This window comes from Melanotaenia boesemani, chromosome 2 (assembly GCF_017639745.1).
Source record: "Melanotaenia boesemani isolate fMelBoe1 chromosome 2, fMelBoe1.pri, whole genome shotgun sequence".
Lineage (NCBI taxonomy): Eukaryota > Metazoa > Chordata > Actinopteri > Atheriniformes > Melanotaeniidae > Melanotaenia > Melanotaenia boesemani.
In genome coordinates, this window is record NC_055683.1 from 34,798,619 (window position 1) to 34,823,952 (window position 25,334).

Consider the following 25,334-nt stretch of genomic DNA (forward strand, 5'->3'; position numbering starts at 1 on the left):
TCCTAACTTATTTGGCTGTTCAGACTAAGGACAGTGCTCTGGTCTTGGGTCCGCTCTGCTGCAGCTTTGTGCTTCCTCTTCACCTGCTGCACCAGAATGTGTCACATCAGGCTCTAAAACATTCCCAGGGCTTAGCAGCGCCGCAGGTCATGGCAAAATTTAAGCGAAGGGTTATATGATGGAATGGCTGGTGGCAGGTCATTTATTATATATTACTAATAAAAATTGTTCTGCTGAAAGGTCACAGGATGTTTTCCAACAAAAAAGTCCTTGATGAAGGGGTTCTTTGGGGTGAAAGAGTCCCCCTTCTACTCATGCAGGATCAGCTGCATGCAGTCATAGAAGGACATTTTTGTCAATAACCTTGTTCTTGACTGTTTATGTCATGTGCAAATATTATATGTGCGTGCATGTGACTTGAAAAGTTGAGGTGCATGCCAGACAATGAAGCTCCGACCCTATGTAGTTTGAGCCCTGGCTGAGCCAGTCTTTGTGCTAAGCTAGCACAAAATCTAAAAGGATGTAAATATTCCTTAAATTAAAAAGCATGAAGTAGATTTTCACCACAGCCTGGTTGCAAGATTTGTAAATCCTGTATGCCCTTTAAACATTTTCCTGAGACAGACTTCCAGATGAGAGGCAGGGAAACTGAGGTGATCATTTTGTGTCTCTTGATGGTTTCTTCTCCCTTAAGAGAGAAACATTTCCCTTTAGATTGTTTTTTAGTTATGTGGGAGGGTTTTTGTCTTTGCTTGTATCACCTTTTGATTTTTTTAAGACCTCTCATATTTTGCTTGATTTTTATGTTTGATTGATCCATTCAGAAATCTTGCAATGACAATAATTATACGAAAAAGGCAACAGTTTCACCAAAACACACCTTTTATTTGTTCATTTGTTTTCTATCACTGAAAATCTAGTCATTAACAGAGTTGGCAATATGAACACCGAAAACTGCAGCATGACAACAAAAACAACAAAACACACTGTGCAATACACAAAATTTCCACCAGCAGGCATTCAGCAGGAGCGTGTTGCACATACTGCCTTGATGATTTGAATTAATCTCAGGCAATCTGCTGAGAAAATATGTAAAACTTGACACCGCTGCAGCTACACTTTGAGGCTTTTGTGTCGCAGTGGGAATCTGTTCCTCCACTTCAATCAACACTTCAACTAAAGTGGAGGTTTATTTCTGAAAACACAAAGCACTGAGGACTCCTACTCAGCAACATTATTCTAAATACCTCTGTGCATTAAGATCATTGTGACAATGCATGCATTAGATTACATGCAGAGTAGTTTAAAATAATCTTGTTTGACTGAAATGTATCTGTTTATTAAGATCATGTGTGGACCTTGTTGTGTTCATCCTGTTGAGCTGATAGCAGTGTTTGCTCCTGCTGTCTCCTGCCAAAAACTGAATAATAAGCTTTCAGTGTTAACTTGACTCTTGCTTCATATTGTATGTGGGTGCTAGGCTGTAGGGAGACAATCACAGTGAGTCATTGTGAAGCTATCAGCAGACCCGTCTCCAGACTATCACTTCTCCATGTACAGTAAGCACAGGTAGGGAGCCATAGTACAATATTAATAGTCAAACACACACACGGTACACATAGTAGTAAACATGTTACTCACAGACACACATAATCCATCCCAGCTCTACTTGGCTGGACTAAATATTGCCTTCTCATCAAACTGCAAGCCTAAGGGGGCTGGCAAATAAAGCATGAGGAGAGCAGATCCCTTTTTAATGTGCCTTTAATGACGGTTTGTACTCCTCAATGCAGAAGGGTGTGTGTGGGTTGAGATTCAGCCGAGAAGCGGCCGCAGCAAGCTAACAACAAGCTGAAGCATTGTTTTAGTGCATTTACAGGCAGCTAAATATAACATGTCCAGCATGGGAGTGTGCGCTGTGTTTGGATTCATGAATGAATGTCAGTATTGTGAGATTTTAATGAATGATGTCATATTTACTCGGTTGCACTCATCAGCAGCAGGAAGCATTTATTCAACTATACTAAAGTAAATGTCAAAGAGAATTCAACATAACATGAGTTAATAACTTAAATCCTATCACAAAACAGACAAAAACAAAGCATCTGAACTGGTTGCATGTAGCTTAGGAGATTAGGAAGGGTCAGTATTTATGCTGCATGTCTCATGACACTTTAAACATCCTAATTAAAATAGCTTCCTTACACTCAAGTCTTAGTCAAGCATGTAGTACAGTACAATAACAGATATGACAAAGAATCACACTATTTCAGTGCGAACATACTTTTATCCACTTTCTTGAAAATCTGCAGAATGATTGGCAGGAACTGCACAGTGTCTATTTCATGAGATACTTTCATGCATGTGGTTTTATTATTGTGTGTGGGTCGGATTGGTCGCTATATGATCAAAAGTTAATTACCTCTGCCAAGGCGGAGGTCATGTATTTGGCTAGTTTGTCATTCTATTAGAAATATATCTCAAAAAGTTATGGACCAGTTTTGATTCAATTTTCAGGAAAATTCATAGGTGGAAAAAGGAACAAATGATTAGATTCTGGGGGTGATCTGGATCACTGCCTGGATCCAGGAATTTTTTAAGAGGATCCTTCTGGGGAGATAAGGGTAATTTTGCCATTAGCTTTTAACTCAAAAATAAGGCCCTCAATCACTGGCAAAAAAAATTACAATGGCTTGACAGAAGTCTGAGTTGTTGTAGTTGTAATTATTTTTCAATGGCTAACAAAAGTAAAAGAACAAAAATGAAAGTGTAAATATGATTCTTTTAGACACATCAACAACTTAGAAAATTCCTCCAGTTAATTCTGCTCAGAGAAGGTAGCTTACAGCACTATTTAACTTTCCAGACTTATAACTCAGAGTTTCCAACTCGTCCGATGGCACAGTGATGTTTTTAACGTACATTTTCCAAGCCGATATCCTGATGCTAAGAAACTTCACAACTTATGCCTTCGGGATGCTGTGTGACGTTGCAGCTGCACAGCGACACATGCTAGCAAGCGGATATCAACAACCCGTCCGTTTTGAACGCGCACCGTGGCTGATTCAGCAGAAAAGTAAGAAGACACGATTGGAGGAAGAGACTAGAAGAAAGAGACAGAGCAAGAGATGAGACAAAAGTTCACATAGGGCTGACTGCAGAGAGCTCTTAGTGCAGGTGGGATGCAAGGCAGACGATGAATTAACCTAGCTGTCCACAGGGGGTGCTTCACTGATAAAATCTGCTAATTCCTAGTGTTTTTTTTTTTTAAAGTGACAGTAAGAAATGCTGAACAGTTTTTGACAACACAGAAAACTACTATAAAACTCTTACATATGAATTACAATTGCATAATTGATCACAAAGCCACACAGCCCAGTCTGAACAGAAATGAGAAGGTTTTGTAAGTACTGGCAGTTACATTACTTGGACAAGTTGGTTGTTGATTTTCATCTGATTTTCATCTGATGAAAATTTTTTGTCAATAAATCTGTTAGAAGTATGTTTACAGAGAAAAATGTGGATGTTACTCATTTTACTCAGTATATAATTTCTGGAGCTTTTATGACCTGCAAACATAATATAATATTATAAAGTCATGTGAAGCATTTTTAGGAAACAAAAACAAAATTCTTTTCCAAGATTAAAGTGTCTGCTGCAGCATAAGTGAATTCCAAATGACACAAAAACAAAATCTACATTTATTTGGTGTAACTTCATTTAACTCTCTCTTTTTATGTTTATCTGGCTGAAACTGCCGACACAAGAACAGGAGATTAAATCAGATTTTTAAAGATGCGATAAATGGAAATGCTCATTTGATCTTTATTTTTTTTTTAAGAAAGTGACACTAGAAAAAACAGGTTAAAGGCTGTTGTATTTAACACTTATTTTATGAGCTCAGAAATACCCAGAATTGCAAATCTTTTTTTGTTGTTGTTTTTTTTTACTTGTATGAGGTGCACCACACAGAGGTGGTTTCTGACAACAAAACAGTTCATAACTAACTTTATCTTATACACACTGAGCACAGTTTAGGGTAAGTTTAGGGTAAGTAATGCCATAAAAAGTAGACAAAGAGGTATCTTTGCCCATTTGTGCCACTAGATGTCAGTAATTCTCATACACTGTGATGTGGTCTTGCACAAACTTAATATTGACAACTGAACCATAAGGCATTAAATTTGTTTTCCATCTTAAAGTAATAGAAAAGCACTCTGGTGGATTTGTGATGATTACTTTTTAAGCATCTTCAGCATGACTTTGTGAATATTCATCGCGTTGATGAAGCTTCACAGGCTGAACTTTAAGCCTGAGCCAGAGAAGAGGAATGTGATTATTGATGGTTATCAAAAACTACCAAATTTTATTTTATATTTATCAGAGAATTGGACCATGATTACAGTTTAAGGTGAATCTAGATCACTTCCATTAAATTGGTGCTTATAACCACTCATGACTATTGTTTGTTGGCAGAAGTACTTAAAAAGCCTTACTCATAAACACCTGTTCTACCAATAAGTGCTACACTCAGAAACTGTGAACATTCCTAAGCAGATAAGCGGTTAATGAGTCCTTTGTCCTTTATTCAAATGATCCTTATATTATTTTAGGTACAGCCTTTTCTGAGATGAAAAAGGGGGAAGAGTTTGTTCATTATCTGCAATAAAAAAAATAAATAAATAAATATTTACACTCAGTTTGGCTGATAACTCGTAGAATTTCTAATCATAATTTGTATTAACACATTTACAAATGGAATTTAAGAAAATGTTAAGGATTAAAGGCTGGTATGCATTCAGCATCTGAGCAGTGATGGTAATTTGCATGATGTGGTTTGACTGCTGTGTCGTCATTGTCAGAATTAGACAGGGCTCCTGAAGATGGTTCAGATGAAAGGGCACCTCGTTTCTCTCTCTAAAATAAAAAAGAAAAAAAAGAATAGTCTGTCTTTGATTTTTGTCTTCACTTGTTTTTCTACATGTCTCCTCCATCATATATGGAAGGAAGTGACATCCAGAAAAATGATGCAAGTAACAGTAACACGTAAATAAAGAATCAAAAATTTAAAGTGTGCTGTAAAGTCCTTCACTAAAGGCTTTCTTTACATTTATAGATCTTAAAATTAGTCAACAAAACATGTTTGACCCTCTGCCTAAAACTCTGGTCATGTACTGACAGCATTGGTAGCATAATTAGGTATGTAGGGGGTGCGTACGGTTGTTCAGCTCACCTGTGAAGGTGCAGCTAGAAAGGATGTGACTGCTAGATTTTAGCCTCTGTTCCTGAATTCAAATAAATTTGATGCAGCAGCATCAAATCTGCCTTAATAGACGTTTTGAGGCAAATTCAACCACCTTTAGAGTTTTAATGGAGACTGACTCTATCAGATATTAAAAAGGCTGTCACATCCATCCATGATTCACTATTAATCCTGGAGCACTTTGCTTTTACAACTTTTACAAAGCAATTCCCTTTATGTCTGTCTTTAGTTTGGGTTTAAAATCACTATATACTGATTTCTGAGAGTAGGGCTTTATGCTCAGGAGAGTAAGAATCCATATTTTGTTGTTTGAATTTAGAATGAAACATCAATTTTTCTTCAACCTTACCCATAATTCTTTGGTTATCATTTTGTTTTCCCATCATAGAACTAGAAAATCTTTTCACAGCTGTTCACCGTAAAAGCACAAGTTTGCAGAGCAAGCAGGGATATAAACAGAAATATGTGGCTGACTTTGAACCGCCCGCTTATTAAATAATTTTGAAAGAATTTCAGGGTGCTAGACACCTTCATCTGAAAGATACTTGAAAGAAATTAGATAGATTGAGGGTTTTTTTTTGTGCTCTTCTAAATGTCAAATGAACATTTCGTTCATTATCTGATGCATCACAAACTCCTCAAGTGGTAAAACAAAAGTAAGAGAGCTGCACAGTATACAGCCTTCTACACTGCAGTCTAGAGTCGGTGATCATGAAGTGATGATCTGTGCTAACACTGTAAAAGAAAATATTACAGTTTTTTATGTATTGTTTCACAGATTTTTGTTGGATTTTTTTATATAAGGGACAATACCAAAAAGATTATGGAAATAAGATGGTACATTTACATGTAAAGTAACAGCAAAACCAGTAACTGTAGAAATACATAAAATTCCCACTTTCTTTACAAAATAAGAAAAGGAAATTAAATCCCCAGGAAAGTCCGGATGTTTTCCTGAAGGTCCCCTAGATGACAGAACACTGTGCAGGTCTCATTCAGAACATCACCAAGACCAAATAACAGCTTGTTATAGATGTAGATGAAGTCCCGTTGATCTCATGCTGACGATGTTGTTTTGGGGTCAATGGTAAGCCTAGTAGATGTAATAAATGTTATAAAGACATCCAGAGGACCTCTTTGCTGGGTGTCTATTGGTAGATGTTTTGCTCTGATGAATTTAATATCTTTTCATTAGAAAATAATGTTTAACTTTTTATCCAGCCTAGGATGAGTCAAGTCAACTGGGCTGGGCTTAGTTTCTCGAAGCAGACTTGACTCAGCCTGTGATGGATACTAAAACATGGACAACCCTCACAGATACCTCATTATTAGAACAGATACTGTTGTACACAACTGTAGCTGCAAGCAGTGCTTGCAAAGGGAATATAGTACAATTAAAGAAAAACAACGTTACAGGTGCAAACACATTTGTGTTGTGAAGTTTTATGTCAGTGTTGTTGAGAAGTGTTTATTTCAACATGATCTCAAAGAAAAGCAAACTTGTGCTTTCCTTTTACCTAACCTACCAGGCAACATGTAGCCTAACTGTGAATGTCCCACAAATGACTAATCGCAGCTGCTTTAAAGTAGTGTCTGACATGCATCAGCAGCAGTCTCCATTCATACGAAGTAGGTCCTCTTGACTATATAGAAAACACTTAATAGTGAGTAAGCGAGTGAAGAGTCCAAACACAGCCTACGATACTGAGTGTTAAGCACTGGAATAAAAGTTAAAACCTGAGCAGATGATTGTCACATTAAAAAGTTGCTTACAGAGAAACACTAACACGTTTTAAAACTAAATACAGGCCGAAATTTCTACATTCAGATATGAGGATATGCAAGTTCAGCATCTTTACATGATTAACAATCATTATATTCCAGTACATTGGTCAAATCAAGCAATTTTAAGGCCTGTTTTTAAAATATTAATAATAAAAAAGCCAGTGGACTGGAGCCAGGCAATCCTGTGTTATAATGCTGAGTTAATGTCGAGTGGTTCATCTTTATTTTACACTACAAATAACTTATCTCCAAGGAAGTGCTCTGTTCCACATTTTCCTCTGGCAGAGTTTTAACGCTCCCATTTTTGGCTCCGTTGAGAAGCAGCGGGACTGTTAGTGAGGACCCATGTACAGGATCTTTCGCTTTCCCATCACCAACATTCGTGTCTGGGGACAAAACCTCCGTCAATCCTGACGTGGCTCCTTTCTCAGAAAACAGCGGCTGTGAGCTCTGCGGCAGCAAGCTGTTTCCATTCTGGGTGATTCTGTAGATCTCAGTCATTTCTGAGACCTCTTCCTCATCCTCATCCTCTTCCACCCTGACAGCTCGCCTCAGGCTCTCTCTGGGCATTAGAGCCCTCCTCCCTTCTTCCTGCTGCTGCTGGTGCTCCACAGGCTCGTGGTTCTCCACCCTCCTCGTGGACCTGCAGAGGGCTTTACGGAAACCCCTCTTGAAGTTGTCTGACAAGAAGCCATAAACGATGGGGTTGGCGCAACTGTTGGCATAACCAAGCACGACAACAAAGTAGTAAAGGCCCTGGTACTCTGACGGCAGGGAAACCAGCAGGTTGATGATGTTGAGTGCGTAAAAAGGCAACCAGCAGAAAACAAACACGGCAACAACAATCACAACCATCCGTGTCACTTTCCGCTCTGACTTCCTTCGCTTAGTTGAGGTGGCGTGGACTTTTTTACCCGAGCTGCGGATCTTGAAGACGATGAGCAGGTAGCAGAGGCAGATGATTAGCAGAGGGCAGAAGAATCCAACAGTAGAGGTGTAAATGATGAAGGCAGCCCTCCAGATGTTAGCTGGCTGGGGCCAGGCAATGTTGCAGGTGCCTCCCGCCTTTTGGATGTTTGCAAAGATCACCACTGGCAAAACAACCAGAAAGGATAGAGCCCACACAGTGCCGTTCACCACTTTGGCCACCTGAGGGCGACGCCATTTAGAAGACCGAATGGGGTGCACCACAGCAAGGTAGCGGTCGATACTCATCACAGTTAGGCAGAAGATGCTGGTGAACTGGTTGATGGAATCAACGGTCATGACCAGTCGGCACATGAAGGAACCAAAGGGCCATGACTGGAGGGTGTTCTGAACTGCCAGGAAAGGCAGGCCGAGCATGAAGAGCTCATCAGCAATCGCTAGGTTGAGGATGTAAATGTTGGTCACAGACTCTATCTTAGAATAATGCAGCACAATGTGAATCACCAAAGTATTTCCACCCAGACCGATGATACAAACAATGATATATATGAGTGGGATGAGAACCCCGGCCACGCTCGGACCCGAGGAGGCATCCAGGAAGGTGGAGTTGGTGGAATTGAACAGCGTCTCATTCAGGTCACTGTCGTTGAACATGAGCAGGAACAGAGGGAGACCAGGCAAGGGGCCGGCCAAGCTGCCGTTCTCCCACGCTTCAGCCGACATCGCAACACCAGGAGGCGAGACGTCACCCATGTGCTCCTCCTGTTGCTTTGTCCTTCTGCTGTTTCAGCTCCCAACCATCTGTACTAGGAAAAGACAAAAAAAATCCATGATTTCCATGAAAAAATTGCAATAAAAGACAGAAAAAAATTGTGTTTCTAAGGACACAAGAAAGAACTAGTTTACTTATAGTCTTTCAGTACAGCAGGTTTTTAAAATAAGTTTGTTTCTAAAAATAAATAAATAAATGCGCTCTGATGGTGAGAGATATAATGTTCTGTTCATGGAAGACGCATTAATTTGCAAATCCAAAATGAAAAAGACTAATTGAGAAAATGAAAGCAGATGGGTTAGATGGTGTCAGTTAATGAGCAGCAAAGGGAACAATTAAAACTGGGCTGAGGTTTGATGCTCTCTGGAAGGTTGATTTGGCCTCAGCATCGATGTTTGGTTCTTTTGATGGAAAGGGTGTCCCCACACATGGATAATGCTGATAATTGGCTTTTCATCAGCAACCCAGAAGCACTTTAAACGTGAATTGTGAACTCAAAGGGACTAGAGAGGCTATTGAAAGACTGTAGAGGTTGGTTAAACAGATAGTGAGCAAGTGTTAGGGGAAAATAATAACTCCTTCACCCACCCTCACATAGACAAACAAACAATCTCAATGAGGACTGAAGATACAACAGAATAAAACACTGAACAGGTGGACATTGTTCTGTTAATTTTTCACTTGAATCTAAACCAGAATGGATTTACTGAAATCTATTTGAATAATATATATATATATATTTAAAAAATAAGTACCAGTACTGGATGTTTAAATGAGTCAAAATAAGTCTAATAATTATTAGGAGGTGTAACGTTTCATCCATATCAGTTGAAACCTGATCTTTAAAACTCAAAGCCATTTTTTTTCTATTTAGGTCCACCTGTTTTTTGTTTTATGTAAAAATGCATGTAGAATCACAACCTTTTTAATCCCAGTCAACATCCGGACATCATAGTTTCAGGACAGTCTCAGTTGCCAGATTAAGAGACTAAATGATGTAAAATGAATGTATCAATAGATATAGCAGCATAAAGGCTGACCAGAACAAGAAAACAGAATTCATTACTAGTAGAAATAGCACACAGATCAACAGTGACCAAGCCTTTTCTCATGTGCAAGTCATTCTCTCAAGTCTTGGCTTTCAGGAGAAAAAATATTAGCTTTGAAACAAACACAAAAGAAAATATTTACATACACCTTTTCCTCCAGTTGCTAGTTATTTATGCTACTGTTTACCTATTATTCTCACAAAACCAACTCGAAAATGTTTTGCCTTTGTTAAATAAATTTAAACATTACAAACCAATTCCACACATCAATAGAAAAGACTTGTTTAAATTTAGAGTGTAAAATACATTTTATTTAATCTCATGTAACCTTTATTTATACATGTATTGTTTTCTTTTTTAGAGAGGCCCGTATAAAATATATAACTCAAAACAAATGTTGGGCGCTTTGACTCCATCAAATGAAATTAAACTAAATTGTTTCCTATTTAAATTAATCTTTTGTAAATGTCATCAAATTAGAGTTGTAATTCAGAAACAATATAATATTTTAAATCAGTGAATAAATATTTGATGTTTCCAATTATTATTATTATTATTATTATTATTATTATTATTATTATTATTATTATTGTTATTATTATTATTATTATTATTATTATTATTATTTTGATTCTTTTTCATTCAGGAGCCAGAGATAGATATGAGATGATATCATATGCAGATTAAACACAATCACTTCCATTCATACCACAGGAAGCACCTAAAATATCAAAATGTCATTTTAGTCCTGAACTCAATTGGACAATGGTCTCACTGAGGATCCATCAGCTGAAATGGTGGATATGAACAAGTCCTACCAATGGCTAGAAAGGGTTGGATTGAAGAACAGCACAGAAGTGCTAATCATGGCAGCACAGGAGCAAGACTTGAGTCCCAGGGCAATCAAGGCCCAGACCTACCCCTCCAGGCAGGACCCCAGGTGCAGGTTGTGCAAAGCAGGGTGCAAGATACTGCCAGGAAAATAATGCATGGAACACCATAACCAAGAAGCTGGCATAGTGTAGTGTTCACCTTGTGAACCGAACATTGTGATCATTGATAAACAGCAAAGAAAAGCCACAGTGATCGATGTAGCCATCCCCAATGATGGAAATATCAGGAAAAATGAACACGGGAAACTGGAGAAATATTGAGGACTCAAGGAAGAGCACGAGAAAGCCTTGAAGGTGAAGGCAACAGTAGTACCAGTGGTCATCAGAGCACTGGGGCCGTGCCCCCCACACTGGAGAAGTGGCTCCAACAGTTACCTGGAGAAACATCAGACATCTCCATCCAGAAGAGATATCAGAGGACCTGAGCTTGAAAGATAAACAGCCACCCAGCCTACCCAGGGGAGATGGGAGGCTGGACGAGGGAGGATATATATATATAAATATATATATATATATATATATATATATATATATATATGATGAAACTTTTTTCCTATTTAGTCTCAAACAACTATTTTTAGACCTTAGTTTTAATAAACAAGTTATAAACTCTGACGTAGTTACAACCCCCACCTCTTAATATCAGCATTTTAATTTTAGAACAAAAAAAAGTAGAAAAATGATGATGATGAATGTAGACTGATGCATTGTTACACCCTAATTCACAGCCTGTGTCTAGAAATGTAGAGACACACAATGAGATACACATTCCAGAAATATCTGAGTAAATTAATGGTAAAATAGATATATTAATAAAACATAATATAAAGCTAAACAAAGACAACAGTGATGATGAACTTGTGATCATGTTGCCATTGACACTTTGAGTATGCCTCCGTTAGTCCTTCATCCAGGTCATTAAAGGAATTGTTTAAGCTGTTTATAAATCAGCTAATGCATGAAATATGCCATGACATATTTATTGCAGAGATATCTGCATAGAAGGGCAAGACATCCCCTTATTACGAAGCAAAACATCTGCGTTAATTGAAAGATTAACCTTTTTAATGGGTCGTATCTATCTTGAGCAAACACATGTTATTAACTATATTTATTAAATTTGCACATAATTCTTGTTCCTTTAGTTGTATATTCATATTAATCCTGTTGTAGGATGGATAAATAGCATTTTAACTGTGCTTTGCAGGAAGAGAAGAAGAAGAAAAAAATAAGAAAACAAAATTATTTCCACTCAGGGCTATTTCTTGGCCAACCTAGATTGTTTTCCAGGCTTCTTGCTGAAAACTGATCCTCAACAGTTAATATGTTACCTCAGCAACTGGCTGCTGGTAGCTTCATATTTAACACACCAATATGAAAGATTTATCAATACTTCTGCTGGAAGAAAACTAATAAATTAACATCCTAAAATACACTTGAGAAGATGCAGAGCGTTACAAAGTTGTGGAGGTGACATTCTTGTAAATGCATATAAAGAATTCTCATTTATTTTTCCTCTTCATTACCTGCACAGCTGCACCACATGCTACTTAGCCTCATGTCGAATCAGAAGGATTGTGAGCAGCATCACAGTCATCACAGAAGGGTTTTTGTCCTTTTGCTTTTAGAAAATCAATAGTGAGAACAGCACAGATGTGACCTGAGAACAGGAAGGTTTTGTCACATCTGGCGAAACAGCTGAAGAGACGACATAAAAGGCCTTTTAGTCGTTTTATACACAAGAAAAAAAAAATCATCCGAGAGAAAAAGCCAAACAAGACAAACCGGATGCCTTTTTGAGACCTGAGTAGTTTGTCTAATTTCAGCACATTGTCACATTAATCATTTTTCAATATCTTCTACTTCCACTCATTACCGACGTTTCACATTAAATTTGCTAAACTTGGGCGCCATGGAAACCAGAGGAGAGTCCTTGGAGATAAGCACCATAAATCAAACAGAACAAAATTAAATTTGGATTTTTTTTTTTATTATTATTATTACACACCAGTGAAAATGGTTCAAAGAGAAGAACAAAGAATTCTTTTGGCATTTATGGATGAAGAAGGATACGATCCAACAACATAAACAGCTCATCTCAGCTCTGAGCCAAGTGTTTGATTCTGCTGATAAATGGCCGCATATATCAGCTGAAAAATCTAAAATCTCCTCCTTTGCGTTTGTGGATGCCACTTGCTTTCCTGTTAAGATGCTTCTTCAGATCCCCCTCAGAGTTTTAGAGACAGGATGAGCTCCTCTGAGTCTTTGTGGTTTTTTTGAGTTGCCCCTATGCTGCCCTGTTGCCACTACAGGTGTGTGATGTTGCTATGTGAAGCAAGTATTACTGCTCTGCAAAGGTTGTGGATGACAAGTGTGAAAGTAATATCAAAGTAACCAGTCTGAATGCCAGGATGCAGGTTTTTTCCCCCATAAGGAAGTTGTCCCAAAACAAAATGAGCAGTGTTCCTTGGTTTTAATGCTGCAGCTGATTGGTGTATATTGGTTTTACACTGCACTCTGAACTGATGTTTTTCTGTAATTAAATCTAAGATATTGACTGGCTGCAATGACTGGAAACACAATAAGTGTTTTTTCCCCACCATTCTTGTCATCCTGCCCCCGCAGGGCTACGTTAATTCCTCCTAAATGTGTTTCTTGAGTCTTATTATCTGTCAGGATGTTTGCCACGTCCCTTCTTGTTTACAGATCATCATTATATACCTCTGAAGATAAACTGTTTTAATACATCTTAACTGGTTTGTTTTTGCCTACACACAGCAGTGTCATAATATTAATATATTCTCTCACCAATCTGAGTAAATCCTATTAATATATCTTGCTCCCAGTGTGTTATCCAAAGTAACTTTATATTACACAAGAGCAGTAATCATGTTCTTGTGATTGCTTGGAAGATCGTCTCCAATTAAAGTCTGGTCTCAGTCTGTGTCAGACACGACTGGTGAATACTAGTTTGATGTGTAAATGGAAAAAATTTATATGGTTAAAGAAGCATTAGCTCAGGTTGTAAATTGATCCTCCTTGTTTGTTGTTAAAATCATTTCAAATGACTTTTTATTTCCTTTTCTAACACAGTTTTTAATCCATGAGCTTTTCATATGTATAAAAGTGTTAATCTGATTAAGGGAAAAAGGTGCTGATAGGGAATAAAACACCTGTAAACAGTTTAGATAGGATGGGGTCCTACAGGAAAATTGATGATTTAGATGTCCCTATTTACCCAAAGTAGATCAGTCAGACAGAAATAATGTAATAATGTAAATAAAAAATGTAGAAAAGAGTTCAAATCAGGCTTTTCACAGTTTTCAAAGTTGTGGAATTGAACAATAAAGCTTTATGAGTCAGAGTCCAAAGACATGCATGCTAGGTTAATTGGTTATTCTAACAATCTCCCTGGGACTGAGCATGAGTGGGTGTTTGTCTCTCTGTCTTGGCCCTTTGATGGACTGGCGACTCGTCCAGAGTGCACCTGCCTCTTGCTTGCTAATTGCTGGGATGGGCTACAGTTTCCCCACAACCCTGACTTTTGACACTTCTTGTGTTCCAGTCGTTGCAGCCAGTCAATCTCTTAGATTTAATTAGAGAACAATATCAACTCAGAGTGCTGTAAAACCAATATACACCCATCAAGCGCAGCAATAAAGTAAGTAATACTACTCAATCTTACAACTGTGCTGGAAAAAATTGGGTTATTCTTGTTTTCCTCTTTTATTTCTGAGTAAAGCTGTTTTATAAAATATTTGGTTGTCTTCCCAGGCAAAGTATTCATCAGATTTATGTGTATTTTTTCATTGTGACAACATACATGTATACATTTAAATGACCCTGCTGCTGAAGGTTGTCATGGAATAACTTTAATGCTGAAATGCTTTCTCAGTGTAAAAGAAAATTGCTGCTTTCTTGAGAATTTGAAGTAAAAGGTACTAATATAACCACTTTTTTATTTCAAAAGAGAGTCATGCACTTAGTTTTTGAACATTACAAGCTATTTAAAGATATTACCTTGAGCTCTGTACGTTTGTTAATGGCATATGTTTCTTGAGCTTTAATGGTTTGAAAGTCAATAACTGCAATTAAACGCTTATTGGAAAAACATTTAAGCCTTCACACTGACTGCCTTGCAGCTGTAGCATCATTTCACATTTCTTTACCACCAAGCCACGAATATCAATTTATCAAAGTGCTGTCACATCGCTCATCTAAAGCTCTGTGAAATCTGCTTAATATCTGCATTGTATTTGTCATATTTTATTCTTCCTCATTAATCTTCACGCTGAATGCCTCCAGGACCTTTCAAGCCTTTCAAAGCCCTCTGAAAGAGAAATCCATTTATGTTCTAAATGGAGGTTCTGCCCTGCTGATGGTGTTGGACAAAAACGACCCATCCTGCCTCTCTTTTCTTTTAATGACACAAGAAGAGGCGCTGCGCTTCTATCACACACAGCAGTATGACCTCATGTCTGAATTCAGTCAGTGATCACAAGCTTTCTGCTGCAACTCTTTTAGCAGCTAAAGCAGAAATAGTTTGAAAAATAAAAATAAATAGGACAACTACAATGACATGATCTATATTTGAATCGTCTGATGTCCGTGGTCTGAGCTGGCCTGACTAGTATTGAGGACTCGTCTCTTGTGGCAAGGCAGTCATTGCTGTCACTTTTTTTCAATTTAGTTTACAAAGTGCTAGAAAAGCAGGAACATTGACATTTAACAGATATAGTGGCATATTAAACAAGTGCAATGATTTTTTTTTATCAAGACGTAATGGTCTTTGAAGACAAATTCCACTCCTTGATAGTGGACATTTTCTGTTTTTATTTTTTCTTTTTAAGATAGCTGGAATTACCAATAATAAATTGAATACAACAGCAGAATGTAAAAGAATACCTTTTCTATCATGCAACATGAAAAGAGTAAAACTATAATCATCAGCATGTCAGCAGTCTCATTGTGAGAAAGTGCATGTTTACATAAGCATGTGAAGTAGAGTCTATAGGCCTCTTTCAATTACTTAAGCTGACTGCAGTCATAGTTGTAAAAAAATGTTCCTCTACATCTGGGGTATTCGGCAGGGTCGGCAGTGGCTCAGGCGGTAGAGCAGGTCGTCCAATGATCGGAAGGTCGGCGGTTCGATTCCCGCTCCCGCAGTCATCTGTCGTTGTGTCCTTGGGCAAGACACTTAACCCTCCTTGCCTCCAGTGTTGGCATCGCTGGTGTATGAATGTGTGGATGAATGTTCGGTGATGGTTGGAGAGGCCGTAGGCGCAGACTGGCTGCCACGTTTCCGTCAGCTTGCCCCAGGGCAGCTGTGGCTACACATGTAGCTTACCATCACCAGGTATGAGTGAGGAGTGGATGAATAATGGATTCACACAATGTAAAGCGCTTTGGGTGCCTTGAAAAGCGCTATATAAATCTAATCCATTATTATTATTCAACTAAAATTTAAAGAAGTCTAGTTGGAGAAAAATTTTTGAGCTTTTTTGGAACTTTTTCTGTGTATAAAGACCTGGGATAAAACCTAAAATAAATAAAAACCTCCTCATGTTATTATGAGACAGTGAAACTGATGTCCATCAGCCTCAAGGTTTTTTGAGGGGCTGCATGGTAAGCCCTCCAATGCACTCTTTTTCATACTTTTTTCTATATATATTTTACATATTTCCTATTTATTTGCAGGTATTGTCACTACTGTTCTGGCGGTAACCATGGAAACAGGGCTGTTGACATTCATGGGGGGAAAAAAAAGACTTGCGTTCACATTTCATGTTCTGCAACCATGTGCTATTGCTTTAATGTGGACTGCTGTGAGAGAATTAGGAAGGGTTTATAAAAGGAGCAGGACAAGTCTGAATACGCAACAACAAGAAAACAAGCCCCAAAACCTGCAACCCGTGACTGATGATGTATGCAAGCAACTTCACAGAAAAAGAAGCCAAAAGTTGTTATGACAGTTGGACTTGGCAACACTGCTGCCTCTCTCTGATGCAGTCATCTGTAATCAGATCTCATAATCAGTTAATAGATATCAGACCATGCTGTCTGCATGATCACTTAAATTATCTAATAACTCCAGAAATCAGGTACTGATCAGTTTTTTGGTGGTCGAGTAAGTACGCTTATTAATAATGAGAATCCATGTTGTATTTTGGGTTTTTAATTGTTGGGATAAATAAGTTAATGATATAATAAGAAGATAAAAGTTATTAATAAAGCATCAACTGTTAATATTTTCAGTATTACAGACCTAAATAAAGTGAAAGAGCTCAGACAGTTTATTTCTCCAATGTTTAATAGGATTTGTACTCATTTAAAAATGAGGTGGCACTTAAAAGCTGAATCAAATTTAAAATGATAATGTATTGTTTTAATCATATGGCAGTGTCATCTCTCTGTGCTCACTTCTATTTTTGTGGTTTAATTGCCACCTGGTGTGAAAGGTTAGAGCCATCAAATGTAAACCTAGAGGCAATTTCCTTCTAAAACATGAGTGTCATCTGCATTTCAATGAACATCTTTTGCCACTTGTGGGAACATTGGGATTTTTATTTTAGGCTAATGAGTATGTCATAGTGAGCTCAGCTCATTTGCTGGATTTGCACCAAAATATGCTGAAAAATAATGTTAATGGCATATGTTTCTTGAGCTTTAATGGTTTGAAAGTCAATACCTGCAATTCAACGCTTATTGGAAAAACATTTAAGCCTTCACACTGACTGCCTTGCGGTAATATATAAATATATATATATTACCCCTGAATGCTGCAGGCAGTAGGATCTGGGACGTTTGGGTCTGTTGGCAGGGGGTCTTGCCCTTTCCTAATGGCTTTTTGTTGATGGCAAGGACATACAGATATCCTCTCAAACTGGATGGATGCTTCAACTCCATGTGTCTCTTTAAATTAGAAGACAACAAGGCTGATGTTCGAACTTTTAAGTGCTGGCAGACCTAACTTGCATAGAAATGTTAGAAGTCGTAATCTTCTGTATTTCCATAAGTATAAGCACATAAAGCATGCGATGTGCATGCTGCATCTGTAGCTCCTCTCCTTTTACCTCCACTTGCCATTTCAGAGCAGGACTGCATAGACATTGCTGAGGAGCATTGCCAGTTTGTTATGCTAGAGTGCACAATGCATGGTGGGTAACAAAGTGTAGCACCGGTGAAAATGTAGGCAGTGACTGTTGCAGGACCCCACATAATCTGAACAAGTTGATGTTCAAATTCAATATTTACAAATGCATTGCGTTCAGTTCAGCATCCACAAAAAAATCAACAAATTCAATGAACATTGTTGCCTGGGCCTCTATACTTTCATTCCAGCAAAAATGGATTATTCAGCACAAATAAACAGTAATGCAACCTCAACCTTATATGGTTTTCACCTGAATTTGTCCAGTATGAGCAGTAGAAGGGGTAGAACAGGATGCGGTACAACGTGCTGATTTGTTTGCTTTCACACTGTAAGCGAACTGCACCAGGGTTCACTTGCAAGTGAACCAAGACTCCATTTTTTTAAGAGGACCAGTTTTTCTTACACCCTGCTTCTTTAAGAGTTTTATTTAATTTAAACCTAAAACGGCTTAACCTTGTTTTATGCTTTGTTAATCAATGCAGAAAGATTATTAAAGTTCAGATTCATACAAACATCAAAACAAACATTCTATAATCTAATCATTGACATTTATATCTCACATTATCAACATGATCAATATTTTCTGCATCTTACATCATCATCAAAGCTACCAGAAGGCTTTTAACTGCAGGCAGCATTTCAGTGTGAGAAAATCTATTTCCATCTTTAAAGCAGTCAGGAGCATATAGAGCTGAACAGCTTTAACCTACTAGAATGAAAATGGATGTGTAAAATAAATTATAAAAAGTTTTCATGCTCAATAATTTCACACAACTTCAGCATGCACACTTATTTATTTATTTTTATCTTTGCCTCAAACAATTTTTTGGGGTCTTTTGTTTATGAGGAATAACAGCACAATTTAATCTGTAATGCTCATAGTATCTTTATTAACTGTTGTCTATGTTCATTAAATTTTTAATCAGATGCTTGAGATGAGGTGCTTTGACTTACAAGTTTTACTTTAATTTGGTTCACATTTACTTTCCATTTAAAATATTTTCCTTTCGTTGTATATATATTTTTATTAATCTTGTTTTTTTCAACTGCAACTAATTTAAAGTAAACATCCTTCTGCAAGTACATGAGTGTGGTAATAATGTCTAAATAAACTAGCCTAATACAATGGGAAAAATTCTTTTGGTCTCTAAGTGCAACAGGTTTGACTGCAGCTCTGCAGCAACAAATCCCAACATCTTTGCTGTTGAATGCTGCAGCACTGCTGAGCATCCATCACAAAGGTCAGATTTTCTGACAGCCGGAGCACTTTAAAGGTTCGGAGTGTTTCAGGCAGGAAGAACGCCATCCTGTGAGCTGAGCAGCACAGATCCTTAGATGCTGTGTGGAACACTGAATAAATGCACAAGATCTATTTGGCACCAGATATGCACAAAATATGACTTTACATTCCTTTTTATGCTTTTGTTCCACTACATTTATAGGTGAATGTTAAAGTTTTACTCCACTACATTTAAAAACACTATAAAATATGATCCACTTACTAATTCTCACCCACCCAGTTGAATCTTAGCTATAATGATCAATCAGTTAAGTTGAAATGATTGACATTTAAACTCGGAGGCAACCAGAGGGGAGTGCTGATGGTGACTCACTTACATGAATAATTAAGTTAAAAACATAAAGGTGTGGCTGTGAAAAGCAAAAAAAAAAAAAAAAAAAACTTAGTAAATATCCAAATGCTCCAGATATCCATGCTACCATACATGTAAATTCAGAATCACAGCTCTCAGTACAATTTCAGAAAGCAATTGTCCCCACTGAGGGACTAATAAAGGTTTCCTATTCTTATTCTTATTATTTTTATACAAACACCAGTCCAGCTTTACAGCGTGAAGCCAGCCTGAACTCAACATGTCTTCTACTTGCTGAAATTCCCACTTTATTTAATTTGCTGTTTGAAACATGAAACTATCATAAAAAAACTTGTCTGAAAATTACCAATGAGATGGTTTGCTGTCAATTTAATGTGGTTTCACAACAACATATAACTTTATTTACAACCTAATCTCAATTTAATGATTTCAAGAATGCACAAATGAGTCAGTGGCTCAGGATGTGTTGGTGTGGTTGCGGCTCCTGATTCAACCAACATTGTAAATTACAATAATAATTTACCTTTGCAATAACTGAAGCATCAGCTATAATCAGCCCATTATAAGGATCTTATTGTTTGTGAAAGAGAAAGCACTTCAGAATGCAATTTTCTGGTGACACCTAGTACCAGATGGTCTTTCTGCAGAACACCTTGTATGCATCTCTGAAAAGCTACAGGCTCTGAAATTAACACCTTTATTTACTTTGTTGGGATTTATTTCAAATTAAACTCATAACTGGAGATTTGATCTCTTACATGAAGGGTAATGTGTTGGTGGTTTTTATTTACATAACACTTAAAGGTGCAGAGTGTAACAAAATGAAATGTCAGTGACAGAATGATTTAATATTACTTTAAAAATGTACTTTACTATTAACATTACTGTGTTTCTATTGGCATCAAATCACTTTAAAAAAACAACTGTTGTGTTTTTATTCTCTTAGAATGAACTATTTATATCTACATACATGTCAGCTGCAATATTTGTATCACCATTTTTACTACGGTGACATAAAAGCCCATTTATGCCTCCTTACATTGGTAAATAGTTATGTCTGTTTCAAACGTTCTCATACATTGTTGCCCTCATACTTCCATTCATCTTTTATTTTGCCATGGCTGTTAAACCCTAAAATTAATTTTTCTTTTAGCTCTAAACAACCTAGTATTACTTAATTGTGATGAAAACCACCTATACCAGGGGTCCCCAACCCTGGTCGTCCAGGTCCACTAGACTGTTAATGTCTCCTGCTGAAACACACCTGATTCCTATTAAACAGCTCTCTGACAAGCTCTGCACAAGTCTGTAGATTTGCTAGTTTCAGACTTATATTCTTTTACAGAGTTTCTGATAAATATTCCTGCAATGGGACAGATTTGTGCTTTTGAGGGGTGTAAAAGTAACACAGGACTTTATTCTTTACCTGCTGATTCTCATCTGGCGACAGACAGCAGCTCAAATTGTAGCAGCGGCAACTTACAGCAGCACTTCCTGCAGCTGCCACAACCTGCCGCGAGTCTCCACAACTTTCCAGAGCTGCTGGAGCTGCTGACAGGCCAGTGTAAGAGCGCTGACAGCTCAGATTGATATGGTTCAGAACCACCGCTCTGTGGCGTAGGTGCTTTGTGAATCTTGCTTTGCATCTTGCTAGTAGCCACTGAGCTGTTGTCTACCATTCAGTCATTTATGCCAGTGTATTCCAGCCAACCCACTCTCTGTTCCCCTATCACCCCACACCTACCACACCAACCCCTGCACTTTCTAGCATTTTTCAAAATTTGGAAGTGGGTGGGGTTACAGAAAATGTAGGGGGTGTAGTTACATTTTAAATCAATTTGTCCACTTGTGGGCATACAGCTATAAACTTGTTTGCAACCACCCACCACACCAGACACACTCACACAACCTTTCTTCAAAAGCTCCTGCCATCTTTACAATTGTTTCCCTCATTGTCATCTTTTTGCTCTGCTTCTTCTTCCTGTTCCTCTTGTTCTCTGGTTTGTACCAGTCATCGCATGTTGGCTTATCTGATCAACTCTGCCCCCACCATTTCCAGTTGTATTGCTCTGCTTGCAGCATTAAGTGACAGATGTGCAAGGCCCCTGAAAACTGATCAAATTACATGCGTAAATGACACAGGAGAAGAACGAAATTGCCCATCCGTCTGTGCATCCATTTGCACATCCATCTTCTGCGTCATAAATGGGTATGTTAAAAGACCATAGAAGAATACAGTAAACTTACATAATTTTCAAGTCAATTTTAAACTGGAACAAATCACAGGTGAAAATATGTTGTCTTTTGAAGAATTTTGTCCACTGATGGCCACCATCCATTCACAACGGTGATTGGTATGTGAAGTAATTTCTATGCTCATCATAACAAAAGATGTCAATCATTTATATGCACTGTACCTTTAAAATATAGTCTATGTTAACATGCTGATATGTAACAATATACAATCAATAAAATAGTGCAGTTTCATTGTACACTGAAATTTTTATCAGTAACTTTGTAAACACAAGTTCATGACAGCAGCTGCTGTTTTATAGCTAAATAATAAACACCAAACCTTCTAATTTCACTTTAGACACGTTCTTACTTTGTTTTTACTCATTTAAAACAACTAATGACACACCTACCTGAACTTTGAAGTGTTTGTAGGCAAGAAGTGTGGAAATCAGTGAATAAAAAAATCAGAGATCAATATTTGGTTTATAAGATTCATTCATTAATCAAATAGAATCTATTTCCCCCACAATAACAGCTGTAAACACCTGCTAAGTTAATTATAATCATTCATTATAATGACTATATTAAAATTTACTTCTGGGATAAATAAAGTAAATAAATTTAATTTAATTTAATTTCATACCTTCACATCTTTCAAAAGCTTCGAGTAACTTAAGGCAACCAACAAGGCCAGCACATGTATCCTTTATGCAGACACTTTTAATTTCGTTTTATACAATTCATCCTGTAAAATTTGTGAATAAGTTGTCAAAGAAAGAACGAATGAAAAGAAAAAAAAAAAAAAAAACAACATTATTCCATGTTATTGTCCTGGTGTTTAGTAATGAAGCAACTCAGCAGCAGAGAGAAGCACAGGTCAGGGACATGGTTTAAGTATTTTACAAAGACGTTTGAAAAGTATTTGATTTCTCTTCTTATGTATTATGTACTTATGAAAGCCGACAATGAACGTTCTGCAGCTCGGCTAGCTTTTAGCTATACAACGACAAAAGAAATGAGCAAGAAAAAGATTATTATGATCTAATGAAAGTGGAGATGATGCGAGTTGTTCATGTTGATGACATTAATTACCATATGCAGGCATTTAAGTTAATTGCACATGCTCAGTTTTTTTTCCGGGTTTTCGTCATTTCTGTGGCAGCATTACAGCGCCACTTATAGGCCTGGCATGTGTTACTTTAGCATTTACTCTGTTAATATGCAAATGCATTTTATAACCAAATCGATTTTGCCTCCGGTACCTCAGGTATCTCCACATCGAGTCTTCAGGTAGATTAAGCTACAGGTAAGCACAGCAGAAGCTTTGCAGGGAAGACTAAATGATCTAACATGTCTTTAACTGGATTTCTTAATTGCTTTTGCACTGACAGTAAAAGCAGTTTTACTGACAGGAAATGTTTAGTCTGGCTGCAAAAAGTCTGGAAGAACAGCTGAATAAATACTTCAGGAAGTCACAGAATTCTGGATGATTATAATTTAAAAACTACATGATGTCTGTGAGTTTCCTCAGAACAAGATATATTATTTAATAAGAAATTTAATGAAAACAGAATCCTCATAAAAGTTCTTCATAATTAAGAAACGCTGTCATGTGAGAGGGCACAGGTAAGCTCCACGCAGAACTGAATATAACAGCTTGAACTGATTAATTAAAGCTGAAAAGCACATTCAGGAACATTTCCCTTCAGCTTGAATGTTCATGTTTAAATAAAAACCTTACATCAAATTTCTGCCCTTACACTTTATGCTCAACTGGAGTCAGATACACTGAAGCTTGCACAGATATCAGATGCTCCAAATGAACCCTGCCTAGCTGTCAAGAAGCGTCTTTCCTCGGATACATACCATATGGACATATGGCCCTGAGCTGCGCCAGATCATCACCCCATCACATTCCTCTATTGTCTTTCCCCACCTCCACTGTCTCTCTCTACTGTCAAGGCAAAGAATAAATTATTCATTATAAATTATAATATTATATATTATATTATATATATTATATATTCATTAATATAAAAATTCATCATTGGTATAATTTCAAAAGAGGAAAAATGTCAGCAATGTTTTAATTTCTTTAGCTGAAATACTTTTTTGTTGTTGTTTTAACCTTTTTAATTGCCTGAGTTGTTTTCAGAAAACCTGAAGAGAGAAAACAAAGTCTTATTGATCTGATTAGATAACAAAACATGGAAATATTTCTTCAAAAAAAGTCAAACTGCTAAAAGCCGTGAAATCTTATTTCACTTTAATGTTTTCATGCTTTTGCTAATCACCATATGCTCCAACAAGTCCTGCTCATCACCTAAAATACAACCCATAGGCCCAATCTCCAAACAAAGACCTACATGAACCTTGCATGAAGCAGGTAAATGGTCTGAATTTATTTAGCACTTTTACCCAAAGCAATATACATCAAATTCATTCACACACTGATGGCGGAAGCTGCCATGCAAGACACTAAACCACGGCCCATCAGAGGTTAATTAGTGGTTCGGTGTCTTGCTCAAGGACACCTTGACATGAGCTCGATAGGCCGAGGATGGAACCGGCAACCCTCAGGCTGCAAGACGACCACTCTACCCACTGAGACACGTCGCCCCAGGTAAGAGATGGGACTACACTGTAAACCTTTGATGTAAATTTACAGTTAAATGTGAACAGTATTTTACTGTATTGCTGCCGTACAGTATCATACTGTAAACTGCAATGCAATCTGGGAGATAAAAATGGATTACAGTAATTTCAGAGAGTGTTTGTTTTTATTACAAGATTACTGTAAATGTTACTGTAAACAGCTAAGCATTATGGGAAGGTGAAAGAAAAGTGCGGGAAAACTGGAAACTCCAGACCATCAGTCACAGGAAAAACTGCTCAGCCAACTGCACAGATACCTGGAGCTGCCTGAGGTCCTCCAAACTGTCCACAGAGTGAGTTAACATTATTCACCTTCCCCCCTTGATTTATAAAGGGTATTTGAGGATTTCTCTCTTTGAGTTATCTGCAGTTTATAACAGTGCTACCACAGAACTGTTGAAAAATGTTGTTTAAGCTAACATTAGCAAAAATTAAAACGTGTTAGCATTTCGTCTCAATTTAGTTATACCAACATTAAAAAACCATGGGGTTGGATAAGTAACGCAGCGAGTCTAAGTAAGCATGTTGTGTGTTATTCTCATCATCAAAAGAGCCACAAAACGGGCAATGTGCTAAACTTAGCTTAAATTAGCAAGTGTCAGTAAGCATTTTGTTTTGGTTGTTTTTGCTAGTGGATTTAACGTTAGTCCTCTTTCTTTTATGCATCTAGCAAAACGAGTCTTGCGTGGATTGTTTTTTCGAGACCTCTTCACAGCCAATGTTGTGACTCTGCCTTACAAACAAAGCCAGTCAGAACAGTAACAACAAAGCACACTTCAAGGAGCCACTGGATGCCCTCATCATCCAAACTGATGTAAGATTATCTTTGTTTCAATGTCTGTTTTAACAATATTATAGTTAGACACTTTCTTCTTACTCTATATAACGTCTTTCCATTGTTGTAAAAGATCTAGTCCTTTCAATGCCAATCAAAATACTCATTTTGATTTTGTGCCTTTTTAAGGAGTCTGCCACACCTGCAATTGTGC

General features: G+C 37.4%; 1 protein-coding gene across 1 annotated transcript in view; it reads right to left on the minus strand.

Moving 5' to 3' along the window:
• Positions 1-6,533: 6,533 nt before the first annotated feature.
• Positions 6,534-25,334, minus strand: part of LOC121633994 (somatostatin receptor type 5-like) — a 30,973-nt gene continuing 12,172 nt past the window's right edge. The window contains exon 2 of the mRNA XM_041976376.1: positions 6,534-8,776. Within this exon, the coding sequence (XP_041832310.1) occupies positions 7,280-8,728 (1,449 nt within the window). The 5' untranslated portion in view covers positions 8,729-8,776 and the 3' untranslated portion in view covers positions 6,534-7,279. The remainder of the gene's footprint in view (positions 8,777-25,334) is intronic.